General features: G+C 44.4%; 1 protein-coding gene across 1 annotated transcript in view; it reads left to right on the top strand.

The window, feature by feature from the left end:
• LOC144686104 (polycystin-2-like protein 1) overlaps positions 1–21,778 on the top strand; it is a 58,650-nt gene that overhangs the window by 33,188 nt on the left and 3,684 nt on the right. The window contains exons 5-9 of the mRNA XM_078551252.1: positions 1,949–2,173; positions 2,621–2,849; positions 9,681–9,851; positions 11,054–11,235; positions 13,295–13,415. Coding sequence (XP_078407378.1) covers positions 1,949–2,173; positions 2,621–2,849; positions 9,681–9,851; positions 11,054–11,235; positions 13,295–13,415 — 928 coding nt within the window. The remainder of the gene's footprint in view (positions 1–1,948; positions 2,174–2,620; positions 2,850–9,680; positions 9,852–11,053; positions 11,236–13,294; positions 13,416–21,778) is intronic.

Here is a 21,778-nt window from a genome sequence, read left to right as displayed (position 1 = left end):
GCCAACTTTCCACTGGCCTTTTTGATACTGCACATTAACATTTTGAGATTTGTTTCCACAGACTCCTAACTCCCTTAGCTTCTTGATAGCATTTAGTCTCTCACAAGTAAGAATATATACAATTTGCCTTTCTTCAGTCTAAAGTATATGGCCTCCCACTTCCTCACGTTGAATTCCAATTGCTGTGGTTTTGCCCTCTCCCTCTGTCTATGTTTATTTGGTGCCCTCTTCTTCCCTGACTCTTAACTTAGTGCCACCAGCAAACTTGGATATGTGACTCTGATTCTTCATCCAAGTCATTTGTATACATGGTGAAAAGCTGAAGCCCCTGTACAGATTCCTGGAATTGTTACACTCCACCCATCAGAGCTCATACCCTCTTACTGACTAGTTTTATAGAATCTTTCCCATCCAACAGAACAGCAAGTTAGGACCTTGGTTTAACATCTGATCTAAAAACTGGCATCTTTGAGGAGGTAGACAGGAAATAAAGTTGAGCCCACAATCAGATCAGCCATGATCTTTCAAATGGCTTGTTTGGGGTGGGGGGGGGGGCACGAATGGCCTACCCCCACCCCTAATTTGTATGTACAGATATGTACTTACGCATGTATGACTCAGCAACAACATACTCTGATCAACAGAATCAAAGTAATGCTGGTGGCATACCTGATGTAGATGTTATTGTAGGGCTGAAGGCAGCCTCCTTCAGCTTCTGGAGTGACCATCCAATAAATTGGTAACACTGTAACCCTTTAAAAATCCCTAGTCTTCCAAGACGCTGTCTTGGAGGACTGCCAACTTCAGAATATCACTTTCTTTGTTAAGGTGCAGGCTTTATTTCACCTCTGATAAACACTTTGAAGGCATGTCACTTGGCATGAAGTAACAATTCAAATTTTTGTGGATGCTAGGAGCAATTCCCCTGTGACAAGGAGTGTAACTTGTACAGTGGTATTACTGAGATCATCCTGGAGGTTACCATTGACCAGAAGCTGAACTGGACTAGCCATATAAATACCGTGGCTGCAAGTGCAGGTCAGAGGCTGGGAATTCTGTGGAGAGTAACTCACCTCCTGAGTCCCCAAAGCCTGTCCACCATCTACAAAGTATAAGTCAGGAATGTAATGGAATACTCTCCACTTGACTGGATGAGTGCAGCTCCAGCAACATTCAAGAAGCTTAACATCATCCAGGGCAATGCCGAATGCTTGATTGACACCCCATCCACCACCTTCAACATTCACTCTCTCCACCACCGACTCACAGTGGCAGCAGTGTGTACCATCTACAAGATGCACTGCAGCAACTCACCAAGGTTCCTTCGACAGCAACTTCCAAACCCGTGACCTCTGCCACCTAGAAGGACAAGGGCAACAGATGCTTGGGAACACCACCACCTGCCAGTTCCCCTCCAAGTCACTCACCATCCTGACTTGAAACTATAATCACTGTTCCTTCTGGGTCAAAATCCTGGAACTCCCTCCTAATAGCACCATATGGGTGTTCCTACTGCATATGGGACTGCAGCAGTTTAAGAAACCAGCACACTACCGCTTTCTCAAGGGCGATTAGAGATGGTCAATGAATGCTGGCCTAGCCAGCAATGCCCACATCCCACAAATGAATAAAAAAAAGCCTCCCAGAGCAATGATAGAACAATATCAATTGTTTGCCATCTGATTGGCATGTTCACAGAAAGTCTTCCTAAAAGAGAAAGAAAATTTATAAAAGTGAAGCAAGTAAGAATAGATGGCATCAATAAATCCAATATTATGTTGCAAAACCCGTGTTCCTTTCTTTCACAAGTTTTGACATCGTAATTACTCAAATGTTATAGCATTGTAATAAACTGCAAGTTACTCTCTAGGTTGTCACTGTAATTGTATGGATATTTTTGTGACTTCATTGGATTTGTTGATTTATGCCTTTTTTTCCCTCTTAACAGATGGGAATATCGTCTTCCTAATAATGAATTTGAGCTATGGCATTGGGGTAGACTTGGTACATACGACAATGGTGGTTATATTTTCGAGTTAGCGCAAGATAAAGTTGCCAGTTTTGGGAAAATTACACGCCTTAAATCAAAACTTTGGCTTGATAGTGGGAGTAGAGCTGTCTTCATAGACTTTACAGTCTACAATGCAAATGTTAACTTGTTTAATGCAATCAGGTTTGTGAAAATATCTTACATATTTTTATGACTGTGATTCATCTTATATTTCCACAGTTCAGTGTGCATTTATGCCATATTGAAATCAAATAATATATCTATTATTAAATTCACATCATGTGCAATTCACCCATAGCCACTTTTTATGCCAATTCCATTGCATTTGCATCTGTTCTGTGGTTTTGTGAATACAGCACCGTAACAAATTTGTAAATCAGATCTAATTAAATCTGATCTCCGGGGACTCAGCACAGGAAAACATGGGTAAATTATGTATATAACGAGAGTAAATGTGAATATTTAGTGGTAGGAGTGCACAACGTTCAGTTAAAATGATGTGGGTTCATTTGTGCTGTAAAAGTGTTTATAAATTTAATTTTCAAAAAGGTAAAACTTGTTTCTAGTTCTTCCAGAATAATTGAATCTTTTAACTTGTTTGCATGCCAGGCTGCTGGTGGAATTTCCTGCAACTGGTGGAGCCATCCCTTCTTCTGAATTTTTCACAGTCAAACTCCTGCGATATGTTTCAAACTTTGACTTCTTTCTGGCTGCTTGTGAAGTTATCTTTTGTTTCTTTATCTGCAACTATGTGATCCAAGAAGCCATAGAGCTGCACACTCACAGGATGGCATACTTCAAGAGTCTTTGGAATTGTTTGGATTTTTTAATTGTCCTGGTCAGTACCATGTTTTTTGCTCTTATTTTCAAAGTGTGCTTTATTCTATCAGATCCTACAAAGTTAGTTACTTTTATGTAAGAATATCACAGAAATGCTTTTTGATGCCACCATCTCTCCTTTATTGTTATATAATATTAAGAGCTCACATAGTATAATCAATTGGGATTTTAAATGCATGAAACTAAGCAGAAAGAAAAAAATGAAAAAAGCCTATCCATGTACAACCCTAATTCGCACAGCCTGTTTCTACCTCCTCATTATATGCAAACAGGAACTATTTCAGCTTGTTCATGTCAAACTAATTTCCTCTTCCCTTGACTCTATTATTTCTCCAGTGTCTAGCATCTATTCATCTTCATCCATGACTCTTCTGACACAGACTGTCATTTGATTAAGTCAGATTCTGCAGCCCCAATCCAAATGTCTCTCTACTATGGATATAGTCAGTCACTATTACAGTCCCTCCCCAGGGTGGGTCCTGGGACCTCCATCTCTTCCCAGTTAGACGCTGACACTAATAGCCCCTGTACACTATCTGCCTTAGATCCTTTTCACTTTGAGCAACTCCCTCCTTAACTCCAGCCACTTCCTCCTGGTGAGAGAAGTCACTATGGCAGAGTGGATGGATTCTAGAAATGCTTGTCCTTTTGAAAGGTCCGTGCCATATTCTTTGTTCTAATCATACTAAAGTACCTCCTTAGACATCTCGCTCTGTTGGAATGGTGACTGCATCGGTGCTGCTTTCTGATCTTTAGATTTTATTAACCTTATTCCAAGCTACTCCAACTATCCCTCCCCTTCTTGTGATTCATTGCTGACTCTTCCTTTCAGTGTGCCATAGCTTGGTTCATTCAGCTGTAAGTCAGAAGATTCTAGGTTTAAGTGCCGCTATGTGGAAGACTGTTTGAATCCAACTCCAAATATGATTTTAAAGGAAGTGGCTGCAGAGATACTGGAGGCATTGGTCAAAATATTCCAGAACTCACTGGATTCCGGGAGGGTCCCAGTGGGTTGGAAAACCGCTAATGTGACTCCCCTGTTCAAGAAGGGAGGGAGACAAAAAGCAGGAAACTATAGGCCAGTCAGCCTAACATCTATCGTTGTGAAAATGCAAGAGTCCATTATTAAAGAAGAAATAGCAGGACATTTTGAAAAGCTTAACACAATCAAACATAGTCAACTTGGCTTTGTGAAAGCAAAATCATGTTTGACAAAGTTGCTAGAGTTCTTTGAGGATATAACAAGCAAAGTTGATAAAGGGGATCCGGTAGGTGGAGTGTATTTGGATTTCCAGAAGGCATTCGATAAGGTGCCACATAGAGGGCTGAATTTGCCCCCTGTTGGGGAGCTTGTGCGGGGGCGAGAGGGAGCGAGTGCGAACCCAATCAGCGCCCCCGATCGGGTCCGCACCGCCATTTTATGTCGGTGGGCCAGTTAAGGCCTGCCCAGTGTGACGTTTGCCCGAAAGCGCTGAGTGCTCCCTGTGCAGGCGGGGGGTGGGATTCCGTGAGTCCGGTCCTGTGCTCTTTCACACATGAGCGCAAAAGAGCACAGAAATCTGGGTGCCTCAGGGAGATTTGTTTAAGTTTTAAACATCTGAATAAAGTAATTAAAAATTTTAAAACATGTCCCCTCATGTGACAGTGTCACAAGAGCTGGGACATGTCAATGAATTTTTAAAATAATTTTTATTGAATTTTTAAACACTTAATGAAACCTCATCCCGCCCATGGATGAGGTTCCATGAAAAATGCGAAGGCCACCTGGGCTCTTCGCCTGCCTGCCAACCTTAAGGTTGGACGGGCAGCTCATTTAATTATTTAAATTAATTTTTGACAGGCCTTAATAGGCTTTTGACAGTTGGGCGGGCGCGCTGCCAATTCAGCTGTGCGCCCGCTGAACTGAAAATCTAAATGGCGCGGGATGACGTTGGGATGCCCGCCCGACGTCACCGCGCGTCATTTTACACGTTGGGCCCCGCACCCACTCGCCGACCGGAAAATTCTCCCCAAAAGGCTATTGCATAAGATAGGAGCTCACGGTATTGGGGGTAATGTATTAGCATGGTTTGAGGATTGGTTAACACACACAAGACAGAGTCTGGATTAATGGGTCTTTTTCAGGTTGGAAAGACGTAACCAATGGAGTGCCACAAGGATCAGTCCTAGGGCCTGAATTATTTCATATCTATGTTAATGACTTGAAAGAGGGGGCAGAGTGTAATGTATCCAAATTTGCTGACGATACAAAAATAGGTGGGAAGGCATGTTGCAATGAGGACATAAGGAACCTGCTAGGAGATATAGATAGGTTGAGTGAGTGGGCAAAAACTTGACAGGTGGAGTTTAATGTGGGAAAGTGTGAGGACATGCGCTTTGGTAGAAAAAATCAAAAGGCAGACTATTATTTAAATAGAGAGAGACTCCAAAAAAGTGCAGCACAGAGGGATCTGGGTGTTCTTGTGCATGAAATACAAAAAGTTAACTTGCAGGTGCAGCAAGTAATTAAGAAGTCAAATGGAATTTTGGCCTGTATTGCTCGGGGGTTGGAGTTTAAAAATAGGGAAGTCTTGTAAAGGGTGTTGGTGAGGTCGCACCTGGAGTACTGTGTACACTTTTGGTCCCTGTATTTAAGAAAGGATATACTGGCATTGGAGGCAGTTCAAAAGAGATGCACTGGGCTGATTCCTGGGATGAAGCAGTTGACTTATCAAGAACGGTTAAACAGGTTAGGCCTTTATTCATTAGAGTTTAGAAGAATGGGGGTGATCTTATTGAAACGTACAAGATTCTGAGGGGGCTTAACAGGGTAGATTTTGAGAAGATGTTTCCACTAGTGGGGGAATCTCGAACTAGGGGACATAGTTACAGAATAAGGAGACACTCATTTAAAACTGAGATGCGAAGGAATTTCTTCTCTCGGAGGGTAGTGAATATCTTGAATTCTCTACCCCAGAGAGTTGCGGAGGCTAGACCACTGAGAGTATTTAAGGAGGAGGTAGATAGATTTTTGAAATATCGGGGAGTTGAGGGCTATGAGAAGCTGGCACGAAAGAGGAGTTGAGGCCTGGGGCAGATCAGCCATGATCTTATTGAATGGCGGGGCTGGCTTGAGGGGCTGAATGGCCTACTGCTCCTATTTCTTATGATCTTAGAAAACAATTTGTTTATTGTGTTGGATCAAGCCCAGACACACACAATGTCTTCGAGTAGTAGATAAATAATATTGTCATATTTCCCCAGGTAGATAGGTAACCTTTCTTGACCTTTCAATCCTGCTCTCTCTACAAATCATTAAGGGAAGGTCAAGATCTTTCTAGGCCAGTTCTCAAGAATACTGTCATTGCTGATTCCTAATGGCCTTACAAGTGTCATTGTGAACAAGAGGCCCCAGAATTTGGATATTTCCCTCAAAAGGCCGGATGCTAACTTGTTTACTATCAAGTAATTATCCTGAGGGCCATTGTCCTGCTTCCTATCTCAAGGCTGCCTTAGCTACCTTGTTCCACACTGTGGCCACATGCAAAAATCAAGTGACATCAATCACACATCCTACACTTCAACAAAAAACAAACACCAAAGTCAGCTGGCAAATAAATTCTAAAGCATCCTGGAAGTGGGCAGACATCAGAGATGCCATCTTTCAAGTGAGACTCGAGGCCTATCTACTAGCACAGGTGAAAGATCTCCTAATACAAAAACAAAATACTTCAGATGCTGGAAATCTGAAATAAAAACAGGAAATGGTGGAATAAAAACAAATAAAAAAGCTGATCAGCCGACCTGCTGAGTATTTTCTGGTTTTATTATGTAAAATATCCCATAGTACTTTTCAAAAGAATAGTGAATAATAGGGTATTCTCCCAATATCCTGGCCTATACTCTCCCAATATCCTGGCCTATACTCCCCCATTAACCAAAATCACCTAAAACAGATTATCTTGTGATCCATTCATGTGGTGTTTCTGGGACCTTAGGCAGCCTTCCATCTCGTGAGACGATGGTTTGTGCTATGGTGGTCAGCTCTGTGTTAGTGGATTCGGTCCACTAGTTGAGTAGAGACACTAAGCTACAAGCACCCCGAACAGATGGACCGTGGTGGGTCAGCACCTTACTAATCAGACGCTGCTCAACTTGAAGTGGGCGGTGGCTGACCAGTGGGACACAATGTTCCCTCCCAACATCAGAGACAGCCTATAGGACCAGTTCTCTACACCAGTTGAGTTGGGCTTCATTCCTAACTGCTGCCTCCCATGTTGTGTTAATGCTCTGCAGTGGGCAAAATTTGTGGAGACCTGGGCTGCCCAAATGTCAGGGTAGCTCTCTTGACCGCCCTGGTTGGGTCCAAAGCAATTCAAAGCACTGCGTTTGGCATCAGCTTGGTTTTAAGAGTTGCCAGAAGGATTACATATTTAGACTTAAACCTGCCTTTGGGTTCCACTCCAGATTTTTTTGTCAGGGTTTATCCCATAGCCTGCAACTCTCCTGAGGTAACCACAAGAGAGTGGAACTATTCGTGTATAGCTGGGAGTTTAGTTCTAGCGTGCCAGAGCATGTCCAGATGCTGGTGAGCCTGCACACTGCATACTGTGGACCAAAGCTTCTCCAAATTCCTCAGAAGCTCTAGGGGCTGTGAGGGATCCAGTTTCATTTATCACCAGGAGGAGGCATAGTTGAGATCCTGCATACGGAGAGGCTGTGTACTGAAAGGGAGAGACTTACACATTTGACTTTCTTTTTCGTATTGCTGCTAGCCAGCAGTGTAGGCTGAAAATGAGAAGTGAACTAGCACACAAAAGCGGGAAGCATGCTAACTCTCTTCACCCACATACTAGATACATCGCATCGACTTGATGGACACGCAAATAAAAGCGCCCCATCATTTGCCATATGTATTTACATAACAGCAGTAGCTACATTTAGAAGTAATCAATTGGCTGTCAAACACATTGGGCAGAATTTTCCGCTCGATGTGCAGGCGCGCACCCAACACACTCAAGCATGAAATAGCACACGATGACGCGGGCAAGTGTCCTGATGTCATTGCGCACTCACGCAATATTTCAGTCGGCGGGCACACGTGAGAGTAGCAGTGCACCCGTCGACAATTAAAGCCATTAAAGTAGCAATTGATGGCAATTTTTCACTGCCCATGCAACCTTACAGTTGAAGGGCGGGCGAATTGGCCATGCGGCCTTTGCATTTCTGAGGAAACCTCATCCAACGGTGGGATGAGGTTTCTGTGATTAATTAGAAAAAAGATTAAAATGTTTTGAAAAAATGTTCATCACCCATATGTTAAGGTATCTCAGTCTGATGCGTGGACAATTTTTCCGGATTTTAAATTCTGTTTTAAATTTGTCAGTTCCCTGAGGCAGCTCTCTGCCTTCAGGGAGCTTTCCTTCAGAGCTCCCCGGCACCTGCGCTGACTTCAGCGCTCACCCTCCTCCCGCTCCCGCCCCGGCAGTGCTGAGCCTTTCACGCTGACCATTAATTGGCCAGCCAGCGTGAAATCAAGGTCAGGGGCCAATCGCGGTCGGCTGTCCATTCCCTAGCCGCTCCTGGACACGCCAATTGCGGCCACCTGCCGACCTGAAAGTTCTGCCCAGTGACTTTCCAAGAACACGATGAGATACAATGGCGGGGTTATTACAAGAGTAAGCCATTCAGCCCTTCAAGTCTGCTCCACCTTTCAATATGATAAAGGATTGACCTCAATTCCACCTTTCTGCACTCATCCCATATCCCTAATTTTCTTAGTGTTCACCAATCTATTGACCTCTGTCTTAAACATGCTCAATGACTGAGCATCCACAGCTCTCTAGGGTAGAGAATTCCAAAGATATACTACACTCTGAATGAAGAAATGTCCCCTCACCTCAGTCCCAAATGACTGACTCCTTATTCTGAGACTTTGAACTCTAGGTTTAGAGACACCAGATGGGGGAAACATCCTTCCAACATGTACCCTATCAAACCCTTTAAGAATTGTATATATTTCAATGAGATCACCTCTCATTCTTCTGAATTCCAGGGAATATAGTCTCAGTCTCCTCACCTCTCCTCATAGAACAATCCACTCACCCCAGGAATCAGTCTAGTGCATCTCCTTTGTACTTCCTCCAAGACAAGTATATATTTCTCTTGGTAAGGAGACCAAAGCTGTACAGATTCCCAATACCATCTGGAATAACTTTCTTCCCACTCTCTCTTCTTGTAAAGACTCCCATCTCTCTTTCTCAATTTAGCTATCTCCATCATGTCAGCTCCAGCTTCTGCCCCAGAGCTTCTGAAATGCATCACCTAGCATTTTTTTTGTTTTAACCAGATTGCAGTTCATTCCTTTACACTTTGTGTAAAATTGAGCTCCCTGACTTCACTCCTAAATGACCTGGCTCTAATTTTAAGATATGCCCTCTTATTCTGAATTGCCCCATAGAAGAAATAGTTTCTTTTATCTATCATGTTTCATTCATTACTATCTTCGTTAGTTCATCCATCAATCCCTTATCCAATTGACTGTACTTACTTTCTGTCTACTGGTCCAGAATACTTTGACCGTCTCCCTAAAGGATGACCGTAATGTAAAAGAAAAAAGATGTCAGAAGTATTGTATTAATAATTTTCTTATTGTTGAAAATGAGTAGTAATGCACTCCCACCTAAGAAATGCTCTAGGCAGAAATCTAGTGGCAAGTTGCTTCTCAAAATGCCTCAAAAGATTTTTAAAATACTGGAAAGCTTTGCCCTTCAGCCAAGTTAGTTTTATATTCTTAAAAATAATGAGTGTGAAACTGGTTTTAATTTTGATTACATTTTGTCACCCTCAGTTTTCTTTACTAGCCATCTTTTACAACGTCTATCGTACAATAAAAGTAAGCTTATTACTTGAGAAACTTCTGGAAAATTCAGACGCGTACCAAAACCTCTATTTCTTAGCTTACTGGCAGAACCGATACAATGTCATAATTGCATTTGCTGTTTTCATCGCATGGATAAAGGTATTTTTGCTGTATGTTTCTGTCCAAAAAAGGTTTTCACAGTTGATAATTGATTTTCCTCGACAATGTTTATAGGTTATCTAAAATCTAGAGCATAGCTATTATATTTAACTGCTCACCAGGCCTGTTAATCTAAGACCACTGCTCATGTACTCTCTGTGGAAATTCAGACAATGCTTGGAAATGCTTTATTTCAATTAGAGTTCAAGTAACCTGTTTACGAATGAATGGTTGGCTTTACTTTAATAATGCTGTACATTATTATTGTTAGAAAAAGAAAGAACTTTTCATGACCTCAGGATATCCCAAAGTACAGCAATGAAGTACTTTTGAAGTGTATTTGCTTATGATAAAGGGAAATGTTCACATTACCCAAGTAAGGTTTGGTATACATCAATGAGTAATGACCATATAGTTTGAATTGTAGTGTTATTTGAGGGATAGATATTGGCCTTGATACCAGGATAACTCCCCTGCTGTTCTTCAAATAGTGCCATAACATTTTTTGCATCCATGTGAGAGTGCAGACTGGACCTTGGTTTAGCGTTTCATCTGAAAGGCAGCAGCCGGAATTTTCTGGCCCCGCTAAGGCGGGGCGGGACTGGAAAATGCAGCAAGCCAGCCAAAAGTCCATTGACTTCAGTGGCACTCGTAAATTCCGCCAGCAGGCGGGACTGGAAGATCCCGCTGAGCATTTCTGATCATAGAGCATTCCCCTCAGTACTGCACCGTGATTATGTGCTTAAGTGCCTGGAGAGGAATGCTGAACCTCTGACTTTCTGATTCAGACGCGAGAGTGTTACCACCTTGCCAAAGTTGACAAGGCTATCAATCAGATGGCAGGGCAGAAAATTGCCTTGTAGGATTTTCACACTGATAAACTTGGAATTCACTACTACAAATTCCTACTTATTATCAAAATCAGGTTACATGGCAATAGAACAATTCCCTATTAATATAAATCGAATACCACAAAGCAAATCTTAACTAGTAATGAACTATTTACATCCATTAAAGGTAATTAAATGTTAAAGATAATTGAAATCTGTTTATTCAAAAACCCTTTAGTATTACATAATGGTAATAAAGAGTACTTCAGGGATATGTTTTTGCAGATCCATTTCTCAGAAGATAAACGACAAAATCCATCTTGAACATGTCTGATTTAGAATTCTAAATAAATTTTGTTTCTTTTCTTTCAGATTTTCAAATACATTAGTTTCAATATGACAATGACTCGACTATCTACAACACTCTCTCGTTGTGCCAAAGGCATTGTTGGATTTGCCGTAATGTTTTTTATAGTATTTTTTGGATATGCTCAGTTAGGCTACCTTATCTTTGGTACCCGGGTGGAACATTATCACACTTTTGGCAACTGCATGTATGTATTAGAATTGCATAATCTGAATATTGAGTAGAATAGTTACAGAATCAAGCTGTTCCTACATTCTTATGATTGAGTACTCAGAGAAATGCATACAGTTTAAATAGCTTATCTATTAATTAGTAGAGATATAAAGCAGTTAAGGAGTTTGTTTCGCACTGGTCTAACTATTGATTTCATTATAAAGAGAAAATGAAAAGCAGATAGTGTAGAAATACACAGTGAGTTCGCAGTGCAGTTCCAGCAAAGGGTCCTCCCTCATTCAGCAACTTTTTTCTTTCACATGCTGATGGGCTTGCTCTGTATTCCCAGTATTTTCTATTTTCATTTCAGATTCACAATGTTCTTTTCATCTCATGCATTTTATTAAATTACCAGCTAGTAACCTCAGCTGAGATGAATGGATGACTGAACCATTCCATCAGAACAAACAGCTATCTGCAGTAATTCAAGTTCACAATAATTCTCATTATCCAAAAGAGAATTTGGATGGAGAAAGTTACCCTATTCGATCACTGTCAGCAGGTAGTCTGACAGCAGTTGTCCAAAACATTAATACAAATCAGACACCAGCTCCCTGTATTATGGTATGCAGAGGCCTGAAGTCTATTATGTACCAAATGCTCATAGCATTACGAAATCCTGACAAGCTTTGAGAATTTGGGATTAAATATTCATTTGTCCTGGGATCTTTTTGATTCTTTCATGGGCTGGGGGTATCGCTGGCAAAGCCAGCATTTGTTGCCTATCCTTAATTGCCCTTGAGCTGAGCAGCTTGCTGGGCCATTTCAGAGGGCAGTTAAGAGTCAACCATATTGCTGTCAGTCTGGAGTCACATGTAGGCCAGACCAGGTAAGGATGGCAGATTTCCTTCCCTATTGGACATTAGTGAACCAGACGGGTTTTTACAACAACCAATGACAGTTATCACAGTCACCATGGCCAGCATTTTACATTCGGTGTGCGGGGGCGGGCCCAACATGCCGGAATGTAAAATGACGCGCGATGACACATCTGGCATGTGTCCTGACGTCATCGCGCTGTCTCGCGCCGATAATTAAAAGGCCTATTAAGGCCATTAAGGAACTAATTAATTTCAAATTTACGCTGCCTGTCCAAACTAATGTTTGGCGGGCAGGCAAAAAGGCCAAGCGGCCTTTACATTTGTTAGGAAACCTCATCCATGAGCGGAATGAGCTTTCCTAAAGCTTTTCCAAATTGAATAAAAACTTCTTTGAAAAATAAAAACATGTCCCATCTCATGTGACACAGTCACATGAGGGGACTTGTTTCGTTAAATTTTTATTGCATTTATTTATTTTTTCAAAAGTGCTTCAATCTCTCTGAGGCAGCTCTGTGCCTCAGGGAGATTGCTGCGCTCTTTCGTGCACATGGTCAAAAGAGGACAGGACCTGACCCTCCTTCCTCCCCCCGCCCGCACAGGTAGTGCTACTGCTCACGTATTACACTGAGCGGGCCTTAATTGGTCCGCCTGTGTAAAATGGTGGTGTGGAGCTGATCGCGGGCGACGGTCGGCTCTGCGACTGCTCCCACCTGCTCCCGCTGAGCCCACGCGACGCGGGAAAACTTCAGGCCCATTACAGAGACTAGCTTTATAGATTTATTCATTGAATTTAAATACCACCAGCTGTCATGGTGGGATTGGAATGTATGTCCACAGAGCATTAGCATGGACCCTCTGGGATTACTAGTCTCATGACATTATCACTATGCCACCATCTCCCCGCTTGCTGCAGTGGCTCTGTTGGAGGTGGGCAGCATGTGAATTTGGTGCTTCCACCTCATTGCCGTAACTAACAGAGGGTTGAGCAGGTTCCTCACTGTTGGCATCCTATTTGAAATAGTATCAAGAACAATATACTAGAGAGTTTCTGCATTCATAGGTTTATGGTTTGGAGTCTGAATTTTTCCCTGTACTACAGCCAATGCCCAGTTTAATAGTGTTTATTTTAAACATTTTACCATCCAATCAACTTGTATTATGTTCAGCAGGTGCAGTTTTTAAAAAATTAATTCTATAAACCTTTCTTTTCAGTTTCACACAGTTTAGGATTATTCTCGGAGATTTTGATTTCCATGAAATTGAAGAGGCAAATCAAATTCTTGGACCCATTTACTTCATTACATTTGTATTCTCCTTATTCTTTGTACTGTTGGTGAGTGATATAATGTTAGTGACAATTGTTAGTGGTGTTGATCTAAAGCACTTTTAACGTGGGTTAACAGTTCTCTATTGGTTTTACATTGAATACAGTTAATTGCTGCAGTGGCTTCATATTCATGAGCAACAAAATAATTTTCAGCATTGTCAGTTTCTAACAGCTTCAAATATATATATATATATATTTATATATAAAAATAACTGAAATCTAGTTGTGGGTTCTGTACATGTGTACTATCTGCTGTGCTGCATAATTAATTACTGAAAGTGACTTACATGCTGAATAACAAGGGCTGAGTGGGACTTCTGCCCCTCATTTGGGATGAAGCCCTGCCCTCTGGAACTGCTGGCCAATCTGATTGGGCGGCAGCTCCATCAGTCCTGGCAGCGCCAGGAAGTTGTCAGTAGACGCCGACAGGACTGCAGAAGAAGACCACCAAAGCCCATGAATCCCTGGAGCAGGTAAGTCCAGGGTCTTGGGCCAGGAGGGTTTGGATAGATTAGGGAAAGGGGCAGGGGAGGGTTTGAGGGCGGGATCGGGTAGGTAGAAAGGTGGGGTTCGACCTTAGGGAGGGGCTGCCCCATGATCGGCAAAGGGCAGCCCCTGAAGAGTGATCCTCCGTCCCCCTTCCTTCCCGCCCTTTAAACATTTCAGTGAAAGAATTGGGTTGCCGCTCCTATCCTGCTGCCCATACCAAACGTTTTATGGTGTGGACAGCATATTATCAGGGTCAATTGGTTTGTCAACAAACTTAATTGGCCCTTGATTATTAATTTAAATATGGCGGCCAGGCTGCCGATTTTGACGCCCACCCACCACCCTCGCTGTATTATGGGGGTGAGCTGAGGAATGGGTGGGGAGGTGGTGGGGTGGGCACCCGCTCTATTTTACATGCCCCCACCCCCTCCCGTGGGAAACGCCCATCGGGGGCACGTAAAATTCGGCCCAAATATGCAGAGAGAATTGAAAAATTGTTTATTCTTTGATGGGTCAATGCAGTTACAGGGTGATATGATTGAAAATGTTTAAATAATAAAAGGATAGGTCAGGGTAGATAGAAGCAGAAAGTTTCTAGCAATTGAGTGGTCCAAAACACTGGTACAAGATTAAATGTAAGAAAAGAGAAGGAAAAATGTCTTTGTACAGAGAGGAATTCACTTCCACAATTACTGGTTGAGGCAGAAACTCTGTCAACATTCAAGATTACACTGGATAGATAAATGAAGGAAAGGGGAATTAATGAATATGGGAACAAGCTGTGTAAATGTGGATAGAAGTATTTGCCCACATGGAGGGTAAACACCAACATGGACTGGTTGGGTTATACCCCCGGGTGAGTATTAGGACCACTGCTCTTTTTGATATGATTAATGACTGGACTTGGATTTGGATTTACAGGACATTATTTCCATGTTTGTAGATGGTGCAATACTCGAAAATATAGAAAGCAATGAGGAGAATAATAACAGACTTCAGGAAAGTACACGTAGACTGATGAAGTGGGCAGGTGCATGGCAGATAACATTAAAGCAAAGCAGTATGAAGTGATACATTTGGATAGGAAGTTTGAGGAGAGGCAATATGAACTCAGTGGTACAATTTTAAAGGGGGTGCAGGAACAGAGAGTCCTGGGGCTGTGCATACACAAGCCTTTGAAAGTGGCAGGAGAAGTTGAGAAGACTATTAAAGTACATATGGGATCTTCGACTTTATTCATAGAGGATTGGAGTACAATAGCAAGGAGCTTATGCCTTTATAACACATTGACTGGAATTTTCCACTCCCGTCGGCAGCAGACTTGTTTGGCGACGTGAGCGGACAATATGGCAAGAAGGCCAAAAATCTGTTTTACACTATCGTGAAACCAGTTTGTGATCCTTCGTTCCTCCTGTCAATGTCGGGCCGCGTTTCCCACCGTCGAACATCGGGAATTTAATTTTAATGCATTTGCATCTCATCATTGTGCCCTCACACCGGGATGAACCCCCACGTCAAATTTATCGCCCACGTCAGCGTGACTTCAGAACAGTGTGGTTCATGACTGCTTTTAAAAGGTGTGTACCTGGTGAGCTGAACTTCAAGGGGGACTGGAAGGTAAGTGCACGCAACCTTGTACAGCGCTCACGAGGATCGCCCATAGGATGTCAAAGAAGAGATGCCGGGGGTGGGAGGGGGCCACAGGTATGTCGCTTTTTCCTGGCTGGCTTTCGGTGTAGTGCTGGGGCAAGGGCTCCAGTGAGGTTGGGGTCAGGGGGTGGCCAAAACAGCACAGACTGATGGAAGTACACAAGCACATGCTGGGCTGGGGTGGGGGGGGTGGTGAGGAGGGGTGAGAGGGAGGGTGAGGGAAGCAGCCACGCACTTAGAAAAGCTTGTTAAAAGTGAGCATTCTCCTACAGTTGAGACTGTTCAATAGCAGCTCCATTGACATGCTTGGAGTGGGGCCTCTGAAACATTTCTGCCCACTCAAGCAATGCCACCAAATGCTCCAGAACTTTCACCCCTCAGCACAGACTGCAAATTAATGTGCATTTTAGGGGGCTACAGAACAATTGGACGACTTGGGCAAGTTGTCGAATCCCCTTGCGAAAGGTGGCCATGGCGCAGTGACTGGTGGAGGATCTCAGAGCCCCTTGCAATGTCTTTATTCAGGTTTGGACCAGTATCCATCAAATGGAGTGGGGCAGAAGTGGGTGTGGTTTTGGATAGCCATGAAGCGCACTACACACTGGCCATCTAGGTGGTGGCCAGCACTCTCTGGCATACGTGAAGGGGCCATGAGATGCAGCCGGAGCCAGAGTCGTAACCAGGAAAGGTTCTTAGGAGATATATGCTAACCCTCGTGTCTCTGTCTTTGATCCTGCAGGAGGAGAACATTAGGATCATGGAGCCTGGTGATTTAGCGGTATGCCTTATGGCTTACAGGGAGCAGAGAAGAAGGAGAAGAGTGTGACAGAGGCACCTGGCTTGCCAATGGGAGGAGCACCACCCTCAAGATGAAGGCACACAGCTGAAGATCCACAGTGAGCCACCACTCGTAGGCACCTCGCTAGACCCAGAGTCTATAGACAACGCTTGTCATTCCTGCAGATGACTGAGAACCAGTGTCGTTGAACACCGCGTATGCCTAGGGAACTGGTTGGTCACATGTGCCATCTGCTGCACTATTTGGCGCCATGGGGACATGGAGGGCATCCACTGCCAGGGGCTGTGAAAGTGACTGCGGCGCTCAGTTTTTATGCCAGTGGCTCCTTCCAGGGCTCCACAGGTGACCTATTGGGGATCTCGCAAGCCTCCACAAACAAGTGCATCCAGTAGATCATAGACGCCATCTTCGTGAAGGCACAGGCCTTTGTCCATTTCAACTAGGATCAGACAAGCCGGGATTCGCGGTGATCTCTGGTTTTCCACAGATGCAGGGTGCCATCAACTGCACTCAAGTGGTGCTTAGATCTCCATCACAACAAGCAGTCAACTACGTCAACCGCAAGGGCTTCTACTCGCTGAATGTTCAGTTGGTCTGTGACCACTACAAACACATCCTACAGGTCTGTGCGCGATTCCCAGGGAGCATCCACGACTCCTACATCCTCAGAAGGTCTCAGATTCCTGACATCTTCCAGGGTCCACAGGGGCTGCAGGATTGGCTCCAGGAGGACAAGGGCTACCCATCGAGGTCGTGGCCGATGACGCCTTTGCGGTGGCCTCAGACTGCAGCAGAGTGACAGTATAATGAGGTTCATGCCACAGCCTGGACTATGGTGGAACAAATGATGAGCATTTTGAAAATGAGGTTCCGGTGCCTCGACAGGTCTGGTGGAGCACTGCAATACAGTTCCCAGAGGGTGTCACGTATCATCATAGCTTACTGTGTGCTACACAACTTGACGCTGTAACAGGGGGAGGACTTGGCTGAAGAGGAGATGGAAGAGTTGCACATCTCCTCCGATGAGAAGGACGTTGAAAGGGATGAGGGTGATGAGGTCTTCGAAGGCAAGGATGCCAGCGATGAGGCCATCGCACTGGCCAGATGAGGCAGACATACTTGTGACGCCCTAATAGCCACAAGATTCATGGAGAATGATGATAAGGTGCAGTGAGGACAGTCCTGACATCCTCACCTTGCATCTGTGAACGTTTGACTCCTGTGTGGCTGATGATAGCGCATATACCCTCAGTGCTCAGGCTCATGTCATGGAGACACAGCTGTGAAACGTCATGTGCACCTGATCCTTTGTCAGCCTTCAGAACCTGTCCCCTTCAGGACCACTGGTCACAGATGCTGAAGAGATGGGGGCCAGCCCCTCCTCAAAGGTGCTGAGAGCACACAGAGAGAATGATGGAACTCTGTGACACCTGCCCACGACATTCTGGCAGCAATGACAAGCACCGTCGAGGTGCAGGCATTAGTAACGTGTCCAGGGAGTGTGAAGCCGAACAATCACTTTGGTCTGAAGGTTACACACTGCACACAGAAGAGGCCCTGGACTGAGACATCTGCCTTTATCTTGTGCAGGAACCAAGGTTTCACATCTGAGTGACACAAACGCTGTTCATCATAATAAGGAGCCATTGACAAGGAGATGTTCTTGGGAATTTATTTACAATAGTGAACATTATGTACAAGTGATTAACACCTGTGCCCACCTGGTGCAGCTACATCTTCTTCACCTTCCTAACCCTACCTCTGTGTCTTGGTGCTCCCCCGACATCCACAGTAGAGGTAGAGGCAGCCTGCTGTCTGCTACGTCCTGTCTGTGATGACCTTGGTAGGTGTCCTCTAGAGGGCCGAGATTGGAGAGTCCCGGCCTGCTTTGGGTGTCCTGCTGTGGGCCAGATGCACTCTCCTCAGCCTGTGGAGCTGGAGATGATGGAGTTACAGGAAGAGGGGATTTGGATTCGCTGGATATTCCCAGAGGGTGGATGGCCCTGTGTGTTGAGCTGCTCCCCACTATGCGTGCCCGACTGCACCTGGCTGACTCCTTGAAGAGAAGGGGAAGCTGGAGTTGACACTGTTGGGGGGCCTACAATGGCGTCAACGATGGAGTTCGGTCCACGCAGCAGTGCAGGAATGATGTCCTGGACCAAGGTGCTGTCAGTGTTGACCTCTGTGTGTCAGCCTGTCGGCGCTATCACCTCAGACTGAAGGTGGACGGACTCCTCCATCATCCCTTGCAAAGTGAGGAGTGCACCCGACATCCCTTCCTGACGTTCCCATGATTGTCTTTGCAGCTCCAGCAACTGATTGAGGGCCGAGTCCAGAGGCTCTTCATCTGACTCGGACTCAGCAAATCCCTTGCCTCCGGCAATCCTCTGAGTGCTGGCGACCTCAGATGTCGCTGCCCCCGCCTGTTGTGGAACAGATTGTGTGCTGTACTCATTAGATTGTAATCCCAAGGCTGCTCCACATCTAGGTCCCACCAAGGTGCGTCGTGGTGCTGGTGGAGGGTCTGGGTGAGCGCCATGATGGGTCTTCAATGTTGCTGCCCTCTAGATCCTCATCCGAGGTGCTCTCGGTGCTGGAGTTGGGGCCAAGGTTGCCTGAGGGCGACGTGTCAGATGTGCGTAGGGCAGAAAGTGCAGATTATTAGTGTTTGGCAGCCGCGTTACACACAGAACAGTGGACTCAGAGTAACGTTGACAGAGGGATGATGTGGTGCAGGATCCTCACCGTTGCCGCAGGAATGGTGCATGACCTCTCTAGCCAGCTCCAACAAGCGACTCTCGAACGGAGTGAAGACCTAGATGCCCAGCACTCCACACCCCCGGTATGGGACCTCTCTCACTGATTGTGCGCGATCTTGTCCTGCATAAAGACAAATGGAGAGAGTGTGAGCAAGGCGCATGCCAGGCCAAATAAGAAGGATGATAGGTGTGTGCGATTGCTGAGCAGAACCATGGACAGGATGAGGAGGTGATCTCCAGAGGAGGTGAGGCCAAATGGAGATGTGAGGATGTGTGTGAGAGAGTGAGTGGTGGTGATGTATTTTGAGCTGGCAGTGAGTGAGCTGCCAGTGAATGTGTGATGGGCTTGTGAGTGGGTGAGTTGAGAGTGATGAGATGGTTGACTTACCCCGGCGACACAGATGAGATCATTCGTCCTTTTTCTGCACTGGATGGCCAACCTCTTGTGTGCAGTGTTGGCACTGATCACCTCTGCTGCCGCCGCCTCTCAAGCCAGGGTGGGGAAACTGAGGGGCCTCCTACACCCAGAACGGGGATAGAGGACATTGCGATGGGCCTCCACGGTGTCCAAAAGGCATTCTGGGGATGCACCACTGAAGCGGGGGGCTGCACTCTTCTTGGCTTTTGGGGCCATGTCTTCACTGGAGCAGTGCAAGCATTGAGAAGTGTGTGCACATCTGCAGTTTAGATATGGCGCCCAGAGTGAGGAAACAGTGAGGTAACAGGGACTGCCTGCCAGCAAGACGACATGTTTCCTGTGACTGTATAATTTCTGAGGTGGGAAAGGGGCGCTACGGCGTGAAAATCTGCCATTGCAGCCAGCGGGTAAGACGTCATTTTCCATGCACGCTACTGAACTTAGTGCAAATCTGGGATAATTCTGCCCATTGGTTAGGCCTCAGCTATAATATTGTGCTCAATTTTATATACCATAATTGAGGAAGGATGTCAAGATCTTGGCATGGAGTCCAAACTAATTTACTAAATGACACCAGGGATGAGGGATTTCAGTTATATGGAGTGACTGGAGAAGCTGGGGTTGTTCCTCTTAGACAGAGAGGTTAAGAGGAGATTTGATATAGGTGTTTGAAATCACATGTATTTTCCATAGAGTAAATCAGGAGAAACTGTTCTCAGTTGCAGAATTAACCAAATTAATTGGCAAAATAACCAGATGCAACATAAGGAAACGTTTTTTTTTACACAGCGAGTTGTGATCAGCGATGCACTGCTTCAAATGATGACGGAAGCAGATTCAATAGTAACATTCAAAAGAGAATTGGATAAATATAACATGGGAAATAAAATCGGAACTACAGGTAAAGAGCAGAGAATGGGATTAATTGGCCAGCTCTACCAAAGTGCTGACACAGAAAAAATGGGTCAAATGGACCCCTGCACTCTATAATACTATGGTCTGTTTCTGTGTTGTAACTGCTATATATTTCCATGTATTTCCTTCCTTTGGGCCTGCACCGCATCTTTTTTACACAGTGAGTTATGATCTGGAAGGCACTAGCTGAAAGGCTGTTGGAAGCGGATTCCAAATGGAATCGGATATCTGCTTGAATGGAAAAGTATGCAGGGTTATGGGGAAAAGCAGGGGTATGGAATTATTTGGATAGCTGTTTAAAAGTGTTGGCACAACCACACTGGGCTAAATGACCTCCTTCAGTGCTGCAAAATTTTACAAAAAGAATTTTTGCTTCAACATCTTTATAGTACACTTAGCTGAAGGCTGGATGATGATATATGCTTCACTGTATCAGTGTGTGGAGGTTTGTAATTGAGTACAAGAACCATAGTTGTAAAGGACTCCTGATAGCCATCTATTCATTTTCTGAGGACTATCAATAAATAATGTTGCAAAATGAAAGCACCAGGTTGCTCCCGAGGTTATGGACATTGATATAAAGCTGTTTCTCCTGGTGAACATGGCGTCTGACACTTGCTTGAATTGAACAACAGACTGGTTAGGTCTGGAAAGACCTTTCTGCATAAAAGCTTAACGTTGTAGTAACCATCTGAGTAGGGAAGAGCCGTGACAATCCTTGAAGTTATACATAGTAGACGACAGCATGTAGTCCAGCTTGGTTACTACTACTGTGGTGCAGCAGAGGAGCCAAAAGAAGCCAGGACTTCCATGGCATAACAAGGTCGGAGTTGCACGCTCTGTAAACATTGTCTTTGGATAATGATGGCAGTGAACATAGCCTCTGAGGTGACATTTGGTTTGAAGATGCTGCCTCCCATTAATTGACTCTGTTCATCTAATTCATATAACGCTCTGGGAACAGCAAAAGGGATTTCCAGTCTTCCAGCTGTTAGCTGAAACATGTGCTACAACAGGAATTACACAGAAATCTATGTCTTAGTCAAATATAGGGTCTTTTTTGCAAAAAGCAACAATGTAAAGGTCAAATAGAGTAGGCAGTATCTTCAATGTACAAGCAGAGCAATGCTGACTGGGAAAAAATAGATTTCAAAATATATATAACAGCAAACTTACTTCAATAGACAATTCACAAGACATCTGTTACTTTCATGAGCAAACTGCATGCTCAGTTGAAGTTCAGCGTTAGACTTCACATACCTGAATGTATAATTTAAACGAGGTTTACACATGGTTGTAGTGCAGCCTCAGCTTTCTGCCCTTTTAAACATTTTCTGCA

Source organism: Cetorhinus maximus, chromosome 10 (assembly GCF_964194155.1).
Source record: "Cetorhinus maximus chromosome 10, sCetMax3.hap1.1, whole genome shotgun sequence".
Taxonomy (NCBI): domain Eukaryota; kingdom Metazoa; phylum Chordata; class Chondrichthyes; order Lamniformes; family Cetorhinidae; genus Cetorhinus; species Cetorhinus maximus.
The sequence above is the reverse complement of the archived record's forward strand: the minus strand, read 5'-3'. Positions and strand labels throughout refer to the sequence as shown.